Source organism: Lepisosteus platostomus, chromosome 25, assembly GCF_059453375.1.
Source record: "Lepisosteus platostomus isolate fLepPlt1 chromosome 25, fLepPlt1.hap1, whole genome shotgun sequence".
Classification (NCBI taxonomy): Eukaryota; Metazoa; Chordata; class Actinopteri; order Semionotiformes; family Lepisosteidae; genus Lepisosteus; species Lepisosteus platostomus.
In genome coordinates, this window is record NC_142635.1 from 3,565,533 (window position 1) to 3,582,826 (window position 17,294).

General features: G+C 42.1%; 2 protein-coding genes across 2 annotated transcripts; both read right to left on the reverse strand.

Annotated features, from left to right (window-relative positions):
* On the reverse strand, positions 1-7,281 carry LOC148640717 (complement C1s subcomponent-like). Its single transcript, XM_088619984.1, has 7 exons — positions 7,149-7,281; positions 6,619-6,832; positions 5,518-5,701; positions 4,510-4,641; positions 2,856-2,984; positions 2,329-2,403; positions 1-1,766 (listed from the first exon to the last, which is right to left on the reverse strand). Exons 1-7 carry the CDS (start codon positions 7,232-7,234, stop codon positions 973-975), a joined length of 1,614 nt encoding a protein of 537 aa, XP_088476110.1. The 5' UTR covers positions 7,235-7,281; the 3' UTR covers positions 1-972.
* A 42-nt stretch (positions 7,282-7,323) lies between these two features.
* On the reverse strand, positions 7,324-17,294 carry LOC148640718 (complement C1s subcomponent-like). The gene is made up of 7 exons (XM_088619983.1): positions 16,839-17,294; positions 16,215-16,428; positions 15,698-15,869; positions 14,582-14,713; positions 13,024-13,155; positions 11,950-12,024; positions 7,324-11,232 (listed from the first exon to the last, which is right to left on the reverse strand). The coding sequence occupies exons 1-7, from the start codon at positions 16,955-16,957 to the stop codon at positions 10,424-10,426; spliced, it is 1,653 nt and encodes a 550-aa protein (XP_088476109.1). The 5' UTR covers positions 16,958-17,294; the 3' UTR covers positions 7,324-10,423.

Consider the following 17,294-nt stretch of genomic DNA (forward strand, 5'->3'; position numbering starts at 1 on the left):
TTCTTTATACATCAGTCTTTATTTGTTATAGTGTCTTTGACAATGGATTGCCACAGAATAAATGCAGATTTCCACAGAACACAGATTCTAACATAGAAAGACTGTAAGAAGTTAATTTTAATTTTCAGGACATTGAGTTAATTGTATTATACTGAACATAACAACAAGAAAATGTTAATAAACCCCTAGCTTACTCGATATTCTCTTATATTTGAGATCTAAAACACAAAGACAACACCATGACTGACAAGACATTTTTGTCTTTGAGACAAGACAGATTATCGTTTGGATACTGCTGTACCAAATGGTTCATCTTCTCCCCAGGCTGGACCCAGTGAAATAGAGATAGTCCAGATTGGATACAGCTCTGCTCTAAGCGGTCTCTCTTTTTCCCCAGACTGAACCCTGTTTGATAGGGACAGTCCAGTCTGGATGCCACTGTGCAAAACAGTGTGTTTTTTTTCTTTCCTTTTTTCTTGTTTCTTTTCAGTTTTCACTAGCCTCACACCAATGCCTCCACCCCCCCAGACGGTGTTCGCTATGGCTCCTCCAACTCCCACATTGTTAAACTACATATTTCTTTATCTTCTTGCATTTGGAATCATTTTACACCATTATTTTGTTTGTGAATAACCTAGGCCTTGATATTCTGTCATGTATTCTTGAATATGTCATGAATCTCTTGCCGATCTCATTTTGCATCTACGTCTACACAAGCAAAGCCAACTCTAAGGTAATAGTAGGTCCTTACTTTTAATAACATAAGGTTTCTGTACTCTGGAACATAGATTTCACTTTCCACTTCGCTGATGTATTGAAAAGTTCGATTTAACCTAAAAGCTAATCGAAATTAGGCTAATTCAGCCTAAAAAAAATGATTTTCCAACATGAACGTAACACCTTGTTGTACCATGTAAACCAACAAATCCGGTGCTCTTGCGTCTAATTTAGTCTGCTCTTGTTCAGATATCTCTAGCTCTCCTCCCTCTCAATAGTCTCTCTGATCCATTCCAGGTAATTGTCTACTTTAGTGTAGTAACCCCTCTCCTGACAGTACAACCCCCAGGACACAATGCCGTAGAGACGGAATGGACCCCTTTCTATCTCTCCTCCTGCTCCTCTCCGAAACTCTCGGAGGAAGAAGGGACCCCCACTGTCTCCACTGCAGCTATCTTTATCCTTCTCACCAGCACAGAACATGTTCTCAGTGAACATCTGCTCCAGTGGTTTTCCATCTTTGTTCTTAGAGCAGGTGTCTCTGTCCTTCACAGGGATCTCAACATACAACAGTTTCGAGCTCAGTGTGTCATGTTCTGTCCTGCCCCATCCTGAAACAAACCCCAGTCTTTCGGAAATCAGAGTCCCATCGTCTTTCCTCTCGGGGAGACAGATGGGGAGAAGATGGGGTCCCAGGGGTACGCGGGATTTCAGTCTGACCAGGGCGATGTCGTTGTCATAATTGGTGCGTTTCCCAATTGTTGGGGCTTTTGGGTATCCTGGGTGGATGAAGATCTTCTCACTCTCCATAGTTGCAGTGTTCTTGGAGCTCTCTATATTCTCAATGTCCACTGTCCCCCCGTACATCAGCAGGTTGTCCTGCCCTTCAACCACATGAGCAGCTGTGAGGACCCATCGGTCAGAGATCAGAGATCCTCCTCCTTTTGGATCATTAACATAGACCTGCCAGGGGATCTGACCCGGCTCTGCCTCTCTGCCTCCAAAGATCCGGCCAAAATTAGAGTGCTTGCTCTCGGGCTCTCCACACACTGAGAGAAAAGGAAAGAGTAAAGGAAGAACGGTCAGAATTTCAGAAAATTATCACAAAGACAAAGGTAGGGATTCATACATGTTGACTGATTATCCTTTTAAGGACCATAGGATGTTAATGCAAATATATCATGTACAGGAGTGCTTGCTCTCGGGCTCTCCACACACTGAGAGAAAACAGGTTGAATAAAGTAGAGAGAAATGTCCGATTATCAGAATTACAGGCCATTATCACAGTGTCTCTAACACAAAGGTAGGGATTTACAAAAGTATACTGACCGACCTATTCTCTAAACACCTTAGTATATTAACACAAACATACAACATTAACACAAACCCAGAGTATAATAACACAATCCTGTAATATTAACACATACCTGTAACATATTGAGACAAAAATATAAACAAAGTGCCTGTTCATCATATAATCAGATATAGTTCAAAACCAGCTAGTAATTGAATGAAGAATTCCTTAATATTTTTCCTATTACATATAAATTCCCAAATGTGACAGTAAAACAGGTCTCTTATTGGATTCAATTGATTGGGATTGACTCCTACCTGCAACACATTTGGGCAAATCCACACTGCCATTCAAAGACATCCAGTAACCCTGAGCTTCACATCTGTACACATCTGAGAAGTCAAAAGAGATGAATACGTTTTTTACAGGCAAGTGGGGGCACAGTTCACATATATATAATACTGATCATAGAGCAGGAATGTTCAGTTTTGCCAGTGTGTCTAACACAGCTTCTAAAAACACAAATCCGTTAATTTTTGGTTTAAACATGCTAATTGGACAACTTCTTCCAGCAGTTCAGGTGTTTTAAAGTAAGAGACAATGTACAGACACTAGTCTTTTTAGACTGGAGAAATCAATAAATACAATAATACAGGCCATGGAGAAACTATCAGCTTTCTGTACAAGCTCTTACAGAAAGACATATACTGACAATACCAAGGGCTGGACCGGTCACTCAGAGAAATTGGGACAGTCACTGAGCAACAGAGATACACTGTATTGCCATGTTCCTGTGACTCCATTCACAGGCAGAAGCACAGAAGTAAAAAAATCAAAGGGTTACCGTCTCCCTCCAGTCTGTAATATTTGGACTCGCACTCAAACCGGATCTCGTCCTGGTACAGAGTTTTGGGGTTCTCACTGACCACTCGTAGTGTCCCATTCTTTGGCACAGGAAAGCCACAGTCTACAGCTGGAATAACAGTCAGGATAAGATTGCTGAACACATCAGGAGCTGCACAGCAAAGTATCTTCTCTGTCATCACATGTCTGGGTTTGAATCTTCTGACTTTGTGTAGTGTATGAGTTTCTTTGTTTCAGGGAGGGCTTTTGTGAGAGTTTTGTGCCATTACACAATATAGAAATGAGTCTCTGTGTTATTACTGCACCACCACTTTAATATTATTGAGTACGCTCGCAGTATCTCAGTCTCTAGCACCTCTGCAAATCTGCAGTCCACAGCTGGAACAACAGAAGAAGAAAAATCAGGATGAGATCACAGAAGACAACAGAACCTGAACAACAAAGAGTCTGTTCTGTCTCCAGTTTCCCCACTCTGTCTTTGTTTCGCTATGTTTGTCTTCTCTGTTGGCTCCAAAAAGTCTGAGTGTGTCTCTTGGGACGTGGTGTATACCACTGGTTTAACAATTTTGTTGTTTTTTAATGTCAGCCATCTCCCTCCCCATCCACAAATGTCTAACAACTTTAGATGTTTTAAAAAAATCAAAGAACATCATGTAGCTTGTGTACCAGACAATAACCAAGAAGAGTAGTTAGTTCTGAGGAAGGAGATTTCATGTTTTCAAAGCATACTAATAGCATGTTGGAAATGCTATAAAATGTTAATCTTCTGTTGACCTATTTGGTGTTACATCCGTAGCAATAGAAATCCATCCATTTTCTAACCACTTTAACCAATACAGTGTCTTGAGAGACCTGGAGCCTCTCCCTGAAAGCAATGGGCTCAAGGCAGGATATGCCCTGGACAGGACACCAGTTCATCACAGGTCAGACAGACACAAACACTCATAATTTAAAGCAAGCTGTATCACTCTGCAGCTCACAACTGGCAACCCACTGAATCTCAGCAGGTGTGAGCCTGGCCAATACCTGGATGGGAGACCTCCTGGGAAAGCTAAGGTTGCTGCTGGAAGAGGTGTTAGTGGGGCCAGTAGGGGGAGCTCAACTTAGGGTCAGTGTGGGTCTTAATGCCCCAGTATAGTGATGGGGAGACTATACTGTAAAAAGGTGCCGTCCTACAGATGAGACAAAAAAAACGAGGTCCTGACTCTCTGTGGTCATTAAAAATCTCATGGTGTTACTCGAACAGAGTAGGGGTGCCACCCAGTGTCCTGGCTAAATTTCCCCCTGGCCTTTACCAATCACGGCCTCTTAATAATCCCCATCTCTGAACTGGCTTCGTCACTCTGTTCTCCTCCCCACTGAAAGCTGGTGTGTGTGAGAGTACAGGTGCATCATCCAGGTGGGGCTGCACATTGCTGCTGGTGGAGGGGATCCCCATTACCTGTACAGAGTTGAGTGTCCAGAAAAGTGTTATGTAAGTGTAATTTTCCCAGAAGCCAATGAACCTAGCAATCTATCTCTGAACTATGGGAGGAAACTGGGGCACTTGGAGGAAACTCATCCAAATCTAGGGAGAACAAGCAAAAACAATGCAGACAAAACCCCAAAATACAACCCGGAGCCCTCATACATACGCTGGCAGGTGCTATTGTCAGGCTGTAGCTGGTATCCATGGTGACAGGTACACAAGAACCCGCCTAGGTTGTTGTTACACACATGGTGACACGCCTGCCCCTTGTCAGCCTCTACAGAGCACTCGTCTATATCTGAGAGAGGAGAGAGAGAGGTGAGCACACCCACTGACTGATTCACTCCTCCTCCATATAATACATCAACGCCGAACCACAGTGAGAGATTGTTCAGTTTGACAGACATCACAGAGATATAACATTCGTTCTGTACAACTGGGAACTGGGAACCCGTGTCGTCATGAGAGGGAGAGAGTACGAGCTACTGTGAGAACCGAAGAGCATCACAGAACTAATCAAGGAGATAAGACGGTAGAAGTGTGCAGGGCAGCCTAGTGAGTCACTAATGTCAGCCAGTGAGTTCCTCAGAACAGGTTGTTAAAGTAAAATGCACTATCCCATAAGTAGGGGAAGCCCTGTGCTGTCGTAGCCCATCAATCCAGTGGGGCACAATCTCTTTGGACAAGGTCAGGCCCAGCATTCCATTCACAGTGACTGATGATCAAGTGGTTTATCTGGACGTTGCTACTTACAAGCCAAAATCCTGTGGGTTGAGTTAGTTGTGGTCTGACTTTCTGGTGAGATCCTGCGTACAGTGCTGGCATAAGTTCTGTGCACTTGACCTGATATGCACAATTCACTGAGGTTCAAGGGTGGTATCGCAGCAAACACTCCAGAATTACTGTGAGCTACCGTGCAACACAGGCGTAACCCCATCAGCCAGCTGTCATGCAGTGAAAATATAACCCAAGAATCATTCTGGGGCTTCCTCCTTCCTCCAGTCCGGCAACATTTATAATTGAAGTTCACAAGATTTAAACACATTGTAAAGCTTCTGTATTATAAAAATGTTTAATGTCAGCACACAGTGAGTTGTATCCAGTGAAAATCTTTTGTAGGGCATTTCACATTCAAAGTGAACTGGAAGACTTGAACACCAAAGCAAAGACTGACCCACAGCCTGGTAGATGGCTGAGAAGCCGCTGTATCTGTGTGGTCCTGGTGACGAGTCATCTGTACTGAAGACCAGGCGGAGACTGTTGCCAGGTGACATGATGGAATAGTTGCCGGGGCGATCACCCTGGAAACTGGGATTCGGACCGCAGAATACTCCGAGAAATCTCCTTCCAAACATGACCTTGACAAATAGAGAGAAAATTCACACGCTAACACCATCACAGCAAACAAAGATGCAAAAATTAAAGGCCTATGAAATAGTGTCCAGAAACACCTGACCAAAGATAATACTACTAGATATCATCCTAGATAATCATCCGACTAGTCATCACTAGTCATAATCAATCATGACTATCCTAGAAAATCATCCTACTAGAGATATAAATGGAACTAAAAGAAGTTGATCCATTTACACCTAAGACAATTGGTCAGGACAGAGGGTCTAGAAAGTCCCTAATACTGTATAAAGGCAAAATTAACATAGAAAAAATGCCACAAGAGGCACAGTTAATAAAGAGAGATTAATAACATGCCGTAAACATATATATAGACACACAATGGAGACTCATCATGGAGAAAGCCCATCAAAGACTACTTCCAATGACAGTTGGGAAAGTTGGGAGTTAATCAGGAAGCTCTCTGAATAACTGTGACTGAGAGTGATCACCTCTTCAATAGCACTGTGAAACAGCAATACAACTGCCCAAGAGAGAAAACACAATCTTCCCTCTGTTACCTCTATATGTGACACTCGTATCAAAAGGAAAGATAAGAAGGTTTCAAATTACCAAAAGTAGTTCTGTTCGGTTCCAAACTAGCACCTATCTAGTATTAAAGTATCAAATGGGAGCAAATATCAATATACCTGTACTGTAAGAGCTTTTGATATATTTTTTTTAATTTTAAACTTTGAGTTTAGATTGATTCAAAAACTGTATGTTTATGTGCATAGGTATTATTTTTGTTTTGTTTGGGCATCAATGGGGCACATTCCAATCAACTTTATTGACGTGACAATAAAGTATTGAATCTGGGGTCTTGAATGGAGTCCATTCAGCAGTTTTTCCAGTTGAGTTCCTGTCATTCTGTGTATCTCACCATGAGGGAGTCATAGTCGCAGTTGTTTGAGGGCTCAATATCAAAGTGATGAAATGTGAGGTTGAGGGTGTACCCCTGGGGTACCAACAGGTCCCATATTTCATTAAGGAATGGAGGATAAGGAGCAGGGTAACCAGGTGACTGCACTTCCCCATGCAGTACTGGGATGGACCCTGAAATCACAACTCCCCAACACTGGAACACACACAGCAACCTGGAATGACAATGAAAAGTAATGAAAATGTAATAACACAGTGCAAACAGTAACAATATACAAGAGATGTTCAAGACTAGATTAACTGTACATGAACACGAAAAACATTGTGTACAAACTTTTAACGCTTATTTTTAATGGGATATACTTTTAAATTGGGAAAAACTTTTGTAAATGAACATAACGCATGTGTTTTAGCCTGTTTCCTACTCACAGGCACAGACAAACACATTGGTATTTGAACACTATTCCAGTCCCTGTCTATTTGAATAAAAGATTCCATAGATTAAATAGAAAAGCTTGGTGTCTCACTCACCATGGAACATTGATGAACAGCCTCATACTCTGCCTTATTTGTCGTTTCTGTTGGATCAGTCCAAATCTTCCTTTTTTCCCCCCCATGTAGCACTGCCTAGCCAAGCAGTGCTCAAAAATACAAAGACACAGTAACCGACTGCCAGATGCTACAGAAAGATCACAGTGCAGCGAGAGAGGGAGAGAAATTTATTGGTCTTACAAAACATGGCTTGGAAGAGTCACAAGTGTCTCAGACAGTGATAGACACAGCAAGAAAGGAAAGGAGTCAATGCATCCAGTATGTCGCTATTAAAAAAAACAGAATGATCTATGAGGGAGGGAAAGATAGCTGGCAGAGGGGAAATGACTGTTGTATTGCAGTTTTAATGCTAGCTGTCCGATCTATTTGTTTGTTCTCGAAAGTGCAAATTCCAATCTCTGTGTATTCTGGTCTGTTAACTCTTTCAGCACCGAGTGATAGATTGTCATTCACCCTATTGTTAAGGCTGGAAGGGCAGCTTTGAAAGCGCATCCAAATGAGTGTTCAATGGGGGGAGTCCCTGTAAAGCACTTTGAGTGGAGTGTCCAAAAAAGAGCTATGCAAGAGTAAGGAATCATTATTATTCTGTGATTGCAAATGTTTTCATTTAGTATGGTGATATCCATAAAGATCAGATTGTTCAAAAGTACCTAAAAGGTGGACCCAAGGATCTTATCAAATCAAAACTCACGTCCACAGTATTGGACAGCGCAGGAGACTTCATTGTAGGACTTTCAACAGCTTTACCCCACCCATGTTATTGACTGGGTCCCCTCCCAAGCCAAGAATAGCCCTTGGATCCAATCAGTAAATCCTGGACTCACAACCGCACTCCATTGGTGCTTCCCTACTACCCTAACACCCTCTCTTTCCCCAGGACTATTAATGACAACTTCCCCAACTTACAGGATGATCCCTCCACTAGTACACCATTTTTCTGACCGCCCCATCATCTCATATCGCCGACCACCTAATCTACTGAACCTTCTTGAACACGATTCCCTTGACCGCCCTCAGCAATCATCCACACCAGGCACTTTCCCCAGCAATAGAACGCATTGCATCACCTGTAAATATATATCCAACACTACGCACAACACAACGCTACTGTATGCAGCAACCTTACTTACTGCATCTCTTGCAGAAAACGCCCGGCAATTTACATTGGTGAAACAGGAAGGAGACTAGGAGACCGTTTCCGGGAACATGTCCGGGCTGTGAGGATCAAAGATCTCTGCAAGCCCACAGTTTCCCACTTCACGCTGATCTCTCCACCTGCATTCTCACAGAAGAGTTTCAGAACTCCCATTGCAGAAAGACATTCAAAACCAAAACTATCCTGAAACTAGGATCACACCTTCTCTCTTCTCTCAGCGACAGACTCATTTCCTTCTTATCCTCTCTGTTCATTTGCAGGCTTTCACACCTCCCCTCAACCGTCTTTAGTTCATCACTGCTTCTCTCCTGCTTCCACCTCCTCTCTTCATTCACACATTCTTTATCATCTGCTGGTTTTCCTCTCTCCCTTACACCTCCACAGCCTAAACATATTCAGCATGGAATAAACCTTTACTTGCTCCTTTACAGCTTTCCAACAGATAGACTTTAATGCAGCCTACACAGACCAATATCAAAAAGACTACCACCTCCAGCTCTGTGAAACCTCTTTTATACCCAAATATTCCACTAAAGAACACCATGTGAGAATGCTAAATTTACCACCAACAATCTCCTACATTAAATAATTAGTACCTGTGTGTATTTTCAACTGATAGAGGCCTCTAATGACTCTAACTCTGCCGGTCTCTATTGGCAGGTTGGCTGCTATTGCAATACTCACCTGCCACGCTGCTTTCCAGATCCTCAGTATGAATCAGCTATTCATAATGTAATCTTTGTTCATTTGGAAATCATATATAAAAAACATTTGACAAAGGAGCTGCTTTTGTTGCCGCAAGCTGCAGAAAAGTGGAACTTAAATGATGGTGAATAATAAGTGATTAGAAGAGAGAGCTACAACAAAATGTAGAAATATTAATCATGCCTTCAACCAGGGTGCAACAGTAAAGGTGCATACTTTTGGAGGCAATAATATGGCAAAAATGGTCACGCTCGAAGCTTAGATTTTACCATTTTTTTACCATTCATACCATGCGTTTCAAGATTGGGTGGACAGGGATTGTGAGAGGAATTTCCACCTCCGACAACTGACACTTTATTCAGCTGAGTGAAGGGTTAATGTCTGTGGTGCTGGTAGGCTTATGTTCAGAAAACGTTTTGTCACAGAACACTGATTATTTTATGACACTTCTATAAGTTAAATGATCACATTACATAAAAAGTACTTCTGGCATACCATTTTCTGTTACTAAAAAGATCAGTATTAAGAAGTGAAATAAAATGTAAATATTGTCTACATTTTATGTACCACAATTTTACTTTAAAACTCCATTTTTATTTCTTATAGTGCCCTTTGCAATAATTTGCCACAAACCACTAATTCTAACATGGCAGACTGTTTGAATTTATTTTGATTCTCCTGACACAGGTGATTGTACTATCTTTTCCACTGCGCAGAGAAAACGATTGTGAACCCCCTGGGCTGGTGGGAATTCTTGTTTGAGACCTAATATCTATTTAAGTCTTCAACCCCAAATTCCTGGTTCCATCAGTGATGGGTCCTGAGACAGCAAAGCAGACCAAAATTATGATGCTCCCACCACCGTGCTTGACAGTGGGGCTGGGGATCTACTGATAGAAGACATGTTGAAGTGTCTGAAGGGTGCCATGAGCTGCTATATCTAAGGATTCACATATGTATTCTTAGTTTGTGTTTGTGGTATTTGTTTATCTTAATCTTTTATTAAGACATCCATGAAGATCTAATTACGTTTTATGTCTGAAACATACGGGGAATATGGCCCATCTAAGGGGCTGGGTAAACTTTTTCTCAGCATTGTATATAGAGCATCAAAAGAAACATGAATTCACTAAGTTATTTGCAGGACAATGACAGAAACAAATGTAGCATGTTCACTTACATTGATATTGAATGGACATGGCACAGATCAATTCATTATGCTGATTAACATGAGTCATCACCAGCTTGTCTACTAAGAAGGTGTAGGCCATGAGTACTGTGACCAACATTGGAAACGATATAGGATGTCTTGGGTGAATCTGTCTCATTCCTCTCAAAGATGCCACATAGACTCAGGTCTATCAAAAAGGACATCCTACTTGTTTATTACAATCTAGTTGTGGACAACATTCCTTTCCTCTTTCTCTATGATCTCTCTGATCCAGTCCAGGTAATTGTCCACTTTAGTGTAGTAACCCCTCTCCTGACAGTACAGCCCCCAGGACACAATGCCATAGAGACGGAATGGACCCCTATCTATCTCTCCACCTGGTCCTCTCCGAAACTCTCGGAGGAAGAAGGGACACCCACTGTCTCCATAACAGCTATCTTTGCCCTTCTCACCAGCACAGAACATGTTCTCACTGAAAGTCTGATAGAGAGGCCTTCCGGTTTTCCTCTTGGAGCAAGGGTTTTTGTCTATCACAGGGATCTGGGTGTACAAAAGTCGTGAGCTTATTGTGCCATGCTCCGTCGTGCCCCATCCAGAAACATATCCGACTCTCCCCGGGATCACTGTCCCATCGTCTTTCCTCTCGGGGAGACAGATAGGGAGCAGATGGGGTCCCAGCGGTACGCGAGATTTCAGTCTGACCAGGGCGATGTCGTTGTTATAATTGGTACGTCTTCCTCTTGTTGGGGCTTTTGGGTATCCTGGATGGATGAAGATCTTCTCGCTCTCCAAAAACACAGTGTTATTCGAGTCCCCTAAATGGTCAATGTCCAGTGCCCCCCCGTACATCAGCAGACTGTCCTGCCCCTCAACCACGTTAGCGGCTGTGAGGACCCATCGGTCGGAGATCAGTGAGGCTCCTCCTCTCGGAGTTTCAACAAAGATCTGCCAGGGGATCTGACCAGCATCTGCTGCACTGCCTCCAAAGATACGACCAAAATTAGAGTGCTCAAACTCAGGCTCTCCACACACTGAGAGAAAAGGAAAGAGTAAAGGAAGAACGGTCAGAATTTCAGAAAATTATCACAAAGACAAAGGTAGGGATTCATACATGCATGTTGACTGATTATCCTTTTAAGGACCATAGGATGTTAATGCAAATATATCATGTACAGGTATGCATGTACTGTTGACTACAAATATGCAGGGTATGAAAACAGACCTCTATTATATTAATACCAACCTGTTGAACATAAATAAGCTGTTCAACATAGTGTATGGACAAAGATATTAACACAGACCTGGAGGCCATTTCGAAAAGATGTTAATATACTATATGCTATTATTCAAACAAACCTGTAGTTTAATAAGCTTCAGTATATTAACACCAACCTGTTCTATACAAACACAACCCTATAGTATGTAAACAAACCTATAGTGTATCTACATTTATTAAGGATCACCTACAGTACATCAACACAAACCAGAAGTATATTAACCCAAAGCTACAGTATTTAACCACAAGTCGGTTGTTTATTAACACAAAGCTACAGTATATTAACACAAACCTGTATTACAGCAAAGAGAAAGAGTGAGAATACTATGAAACAGAAAACCTTTCTAGTTCAAGAGTCACTAGTAATAACTAAATAAAATGCTTAGTGTATTTCCTGGTTTTTACCCGTTCCCCAGCCTTGGTAATACAGCAGGTACCTCATTGGATTAAATTGTTTAGTATTGATTCCCACCTGCAACACATTTTGGAAAAGCCCGATTGCCATTCACAGACCTCCAGTAGCCCTGAGCTTCACATCTGTACACCTCTGAGAGAGAGAAACAGGGTGAGATTAATAAACACAGCAAGCACTCAAAGATTACCATAGACCCTAAAAAACCCAAAGAAGCATTCCAACTTGCCAGCACTGTAAAATAAACTGCACCAGGCACAAGGAATCTCAGCCCTGTGAACGGAGTTTCTTTAATAGTTAGCTATGACAAACAGCATTAACAATACATTGTTAATGCCGCTTGTCATTAGCAATACATTGTTAATGTCGCTTGTCATAGCTATGGGTTTAAGTATTTGAGAATGTGAAGTATACTCTTTCTGCTGACACAGTATCTTTCAAAGAAAAGTTATCATTGAACAATAAAAGGCGATCTCCAAACATTTCTCTCTGCAAATCTGGAGAGAAACTGGAGCCCTGAAGAAAAGTAAGTCATATTTTGCAGAGGTATGGGAGCCAAACTCTCAAACCTCAAAGCCCCCAAAGCAGCTTATAGAGGCTGTGTTGCTATAGTTATTTAACAGGATACAATTAAACCTGCTTCGTGCAACCGAATTTCCTGACTGTTGTCATCATGTTTACAAAAGTTATCAGGTTAACTGAGTAATCTCGCTTTGTGAAACAACTTACCTGAAGTAAATTAACACAGAATATTAAAATTGACTTATTATCTATAAACATATCTGCAGTGTATTAACACATATCCATAGTATTTTAGCACTATCTTTTTGTATATAAACACAAACCTATAGTATACAAACAGCTTTATAGTGTATTAACACAGATATTAACATGTTGTAAGTGTGAACATACAGTACCTTATAAGCAAGCGTTCTGTACATTATGCTTATATTAGGTCGTGTAAGCTAAATGTAAGTTCTGGCTTACCTGCGTAGACCCAGGAGAAACAGTAAAGACAAATACATCTACACAACAAAGAGACACAGTCGGGCTGCAGTCAGAAAAGAGAAACAGAATGAGGCACAGTCGTAAAAACGGAGGCACAGACGAAAAGGCAGAAAAAAAAACTCATACCATCTCCCTCCAGCCTGTAATATTTGGACTCGCACCCAAACCGGATCTCAGCCTGGTACACGGTTTTGGGGTTCTCCGTGACGACTCGACAATGATTGTTCTCCGGTATTTTTGGGTAGCCACACTTCACAGCTAGAACCGCAATATCAAACATCAGGGCGTCACACAGGACAACAGAATTATCAGTGCATTGCAATGTAATGCCTGCAGAAAGGGCCTGCACAGATACTTATGTTCCTGGGGGAGAGCTCAGTCCATATGCTTATGCAGTAGTCAGACACCAAAACCCCAACAAAGTGATAGGGTTTCATTAATATTTAAAGAATGAAGGGGGAAAAAAAAAAACAAGGAAAAGCTTAACATTTTTCTCCAGATACTGCCCATTGCAAAGAGATATTGTGTCGAGAGATCTATCACCCGGTGTACTGTGTTCTGAATATCTGTTTCTCTGCTGTATTGTTTCTGTCCACATGTTTGAAACCTGCACCCAACACTCAGACGCTGAGTCAAAACTTGAGTTTTCAAGTAATACTGTTGAGGTTAGAGGTGTAATGAACACCAGGGAGCTCAAGGATTTGGTCATTTTGCGAAACAGAACAGTGTGGTCCAACTCAGCAGCTGGAGAGCTGGTACCTCCATGTTATCAGTCCCTCTGAACTCCAAATAATAATAATAATAAGAAGAAGAATCCTTACACTTACACAGTGTTTTTTTGCTGGACACTCCACTCAAAGCACTTTTACAGGTCACGGGGACTCACCTTGTTCCTGACCAGTGTGCAGCCCCACCAGGATGATGCTCCAGTCCGCTCCCCACACACCAGCTCTCAGTGGGGAGGGGAGCAGAGTGATGAAGCCAGTTCAGAGAGGGGGGTAATAGGAGACCAAGATGGGTAAAGACCAGGGTGAAATTTGACCAGGACACTAGGGTAACACCCCTACTCTTTTCGAGAAACTCCCCGGGATATTTACCGACCACAGAGAGTCAGGGCCTCGGTTTTACGTCTTCTATGAAAAACAAGCTCTGCGAAGCACAAACGATGAAACCCACCACATTTGTCAGTGCTGCGTTTGTGCCGGTTTGTTTCCTTGAAAGTAACGTTTGTGTATCTTGGAAGGGAGGTTGCCCATGGTGGAGGTGCCTGCAGGGGTGGGCAGTGGTTGATTTTGCGCTTAATATCAGGACATTAGGAACCACACAGACCAGCAACCTTAGCTTTCCCAGGAGGTCTCCAATCCGGGTACTGACCAGTCTCACACCTGCTGAGCTTCAGTGGGGCTGGCAGGTGTGAGCTGCAGCGTGACATATCTGATGGTTTGTTATTGGCTTTACTGGACCAACTGCAGCACCTTCTTCATGTGCTGCTGCTTTCAATAGACCTAGAAAACCCACAGACATATGTAAAGCAATGGCACTTATGTGCCGGACAACAGCAAAGGAAAGGGGACCTAGAGGTGAAAAGAACACGGTAGTTTTTAGAAAAAGAGCATTTGGAACACGGTAGTTTTTAGAACACATGTACACTATGCTGCTCATCTTTCACTCTCTCTGTACGTACGCTTGCAGGTGCTGTTGTCAGGCTTTAGCTGGTATCCACGGCGACAGGAGCACACAAACCCACCCGGGGTGTTGTGACACAAATGGTGACACGCCTGCCCCTTGTCTTGCTCTTCAGAGCACTCATCTATATCTGAGAGAGAAGAGAGAGGGAGGTGAGCACACCCACTGACTGACTCTCTCCACCTCTGCCATACATCAACACTGAGCCAAGAGAAAGAGAGAATGTTCAGTTTGCATTTGATAGACGTTAAAGTGAAAGGATGGAATATTGGTTCCCTACACTAATGAGCTGTGAACACAAATCCTTACAAGGGAGGGAGTATCAGCTGCCATTAGGCCTGAAGAGCTTAGCAGAACTTTGCAGAACTGAGCACTGACACGAGTCCAATGAGCTTTAAGAGTCATGCAACTTCACACCCAGGAGATTTATCCTTCTCAATCACCTGAAGACTAGCCTAGCTAGCCACACATTTCAGACAGTGAGCTCCTCAGAATTGGCCCTTCAATTCCGCCATGCCCTGCATACAAAACACTACTACCTCCACACCTATCTCCCAGCCTCACAATGAGGGAAGACCTGCAGTTCATGTCATAAATCAACATGGTCACAGTCCATCCACAAACCTCAATTCTTTACGGTCAAGGTTCAATCCAAGACCCCACCATCCTAACAGATCATGTACTGGCATGTCAGCCATGATACAAAACGCAGTGCGGACATTAGACATGCATGTCTCATCTGGAATTCCTGCTGCACTATAGCTCATAGCTGGTATAGGACATAAAAATATGGTTGTGGTAGGCCAGACTATGAAGGACTGAATATCCAGTAGACCAGCCACTAGAGGCTGCTAAAGGCCCCTATTCACTGTATAGAGTCACACTGGGTGAAGTAAGTTAATGAAATGATTGGTGAAGGTTTTAGAGGGCACTTTCTTACATTTAGCATTGCTGTTATGAGAGTTATTGCAAGGCTTCCATATTTCACAAACATTTCTCTTTACTATTAAACCTCATCACATTGGGAAATGCATCCAGTGACAGAAGCAGTTACCATTTTTCAAAACATAAGTAACCTGGAAGATTTTAACACAAACACCAACATTAGACTGACCCACAGCCTGGTAGGTGGCTGAAAACCCCTTGTGTGATCCTGAGGAGTCTGTCTTGAAAACAAGGCGCAGACTGTTGCCGGGTGACTTGATGGAATAGTTGCCAGGGTGATCAGCCTTGGAAACATGATTCTGACCACAGAACACTCCCAGAATTCTTTTCTTATGAAGAACCTAGACAGAAAGAGAGAACAGTAAAAATGCTCATATAGACACACCAAACAAAGATGCATAAATTAAGGACTAAGGAAAGAGTCTGGAGAAACATCTGGCAGAGATTATACACACCCACTTACAGTCTGACATCTAACCTAAGACATACTGTATGCTCAGGACTGAGAATTTAGAAATATCTAATATAGACCTTAAAGACTGCATTAACACAAAACAACCACCACAATAACAGAGACACATCTTACAAAAGAGAGATTGTGATATACAGTAAACCTTAGAGACACAATTGAATTTGTTCATCAGTTTTTCTAATAGATTTCTTGTCATATATGCTGTGTATCTTACCATGAGGGAGTCATAGTAGCAGTTCTTTGAGGGCTCAATATCAATGTTAGTGAATGTGAGGCTAAGGGCGTACCCCTGGGGTACCAACAGGTCCCATATCTCATTGTGAGAGGGAGGATAAGGAGCAGGGTAACCAGGCGACTGCACTTCCCCATACTTTACTGGGGTGGACCCTGAAATCACTGCTCCCAAATACTGGACCATACACAGAAACCTGGAACGAGAATGAGGAGTAATAACAATGTAATAACGCAGTAACCATACACAACAGAATCACTTAGACCGACACAGTAATGAGGCTTTAATTAGCAGTATTGAAACTAGGGTTCTGTATTAACACCCAACATCATACTCACATGTACCCACCTAGTAATAACAGGTAAGCAAGTCTATTTAATGCAGGTGAAAAAAGAAAAAGTACAGATTAGAAACAACAACAATAAAGCAATAACAGTCAGATGAGTATATCCACAAAACAAAATTATGTATTTTTTTTGCAAGTATTACTCAAAGACATAGAAAATATGTAGTGTGACTATACTTTGATTTAATTGTTTGGCCATGTTTGACTGCTTAGATTAAAGACACATATTTAAACATATAAAACCAGAGTGTCTCACTCACCATGTCACATGGTTGAACAGACTCATACTCTTCGCCATTTGTGCTTGATCACTGCAAACACTCCTTTTCCATGCAGCACTAATATTACAGCTCGGGCAGTTTATACAGGGCAGTGTCATTATCTAAAGCAATGTGTTGTCCTTCCCAAAGACCGAAAGGAACAAAATCAATAAATAGGTCTAACTGAGTCAAAAATTAACTTCAGGGCGAGAACATAAAGGAGAGAAAGACAGAGATGCAGAGGGGGACTGAACGACGCTACAGTACATTAAATTGACAGTGGAAGAAAAGGGGAGAGAGAAGATGATGGTATATTATCCACAGATAACAGGGACTGGGACAGAGGCGTATCGTGTCTCACACAAGGAGAAAAGACAGACAGGGCAAGAGAAACACAGTGAGAAACCAGGGTCAATTTCCTTACTGAATAAAAGAGAGCAAAGTAAGAGAGGGAAA

Bases quoted from the DNA above. Each gene is read 5' to 3' on its own strand.
- LOC148640717 (XM_088619984.1), bottom strand. From the start codon at position 7,234: ATGGGGGGGAAAAAAGGAAGATTTGGACTGATCCAACAGAAACGACAA. The intron at 5,702-6,618 runs GTGAGATACACA...CTATTTGTCAAG, and splicing joins GCGACTATGACTCCCTCATG to GTCATGTTTGGAAGGAGATT. The intron at 2,985-4,509 runs GTATGTATGAGG...CTGTTATTCCAG, and splicing joins TGACAATAGCACCTGCCAGC to CTGTAGACTGTGGCTTTCCT.
- LOC148640718 (XM_088619983.1), bottom strand. From the start codon at position 16,957: ATGACACTGCCCTGTATAAACTGCCCGAGCTGTAATATTAGTGCTGCA. The intron at 14,714-15,697 runs GTCAGTCTAATG...CTTCTCTCTCAG, and splicing joins AGCCACCTACCAGGCTGTGG to ATATAGATGAGTGCTCTGAA. The intron at 11,233-11,949 runs GTGGGAATCAAT...CTTTTCTCTCAG, and splicing joins TTTTCCAAAATGTGTTGCAG to TGTGTGGAGAGCCTGAGTTT.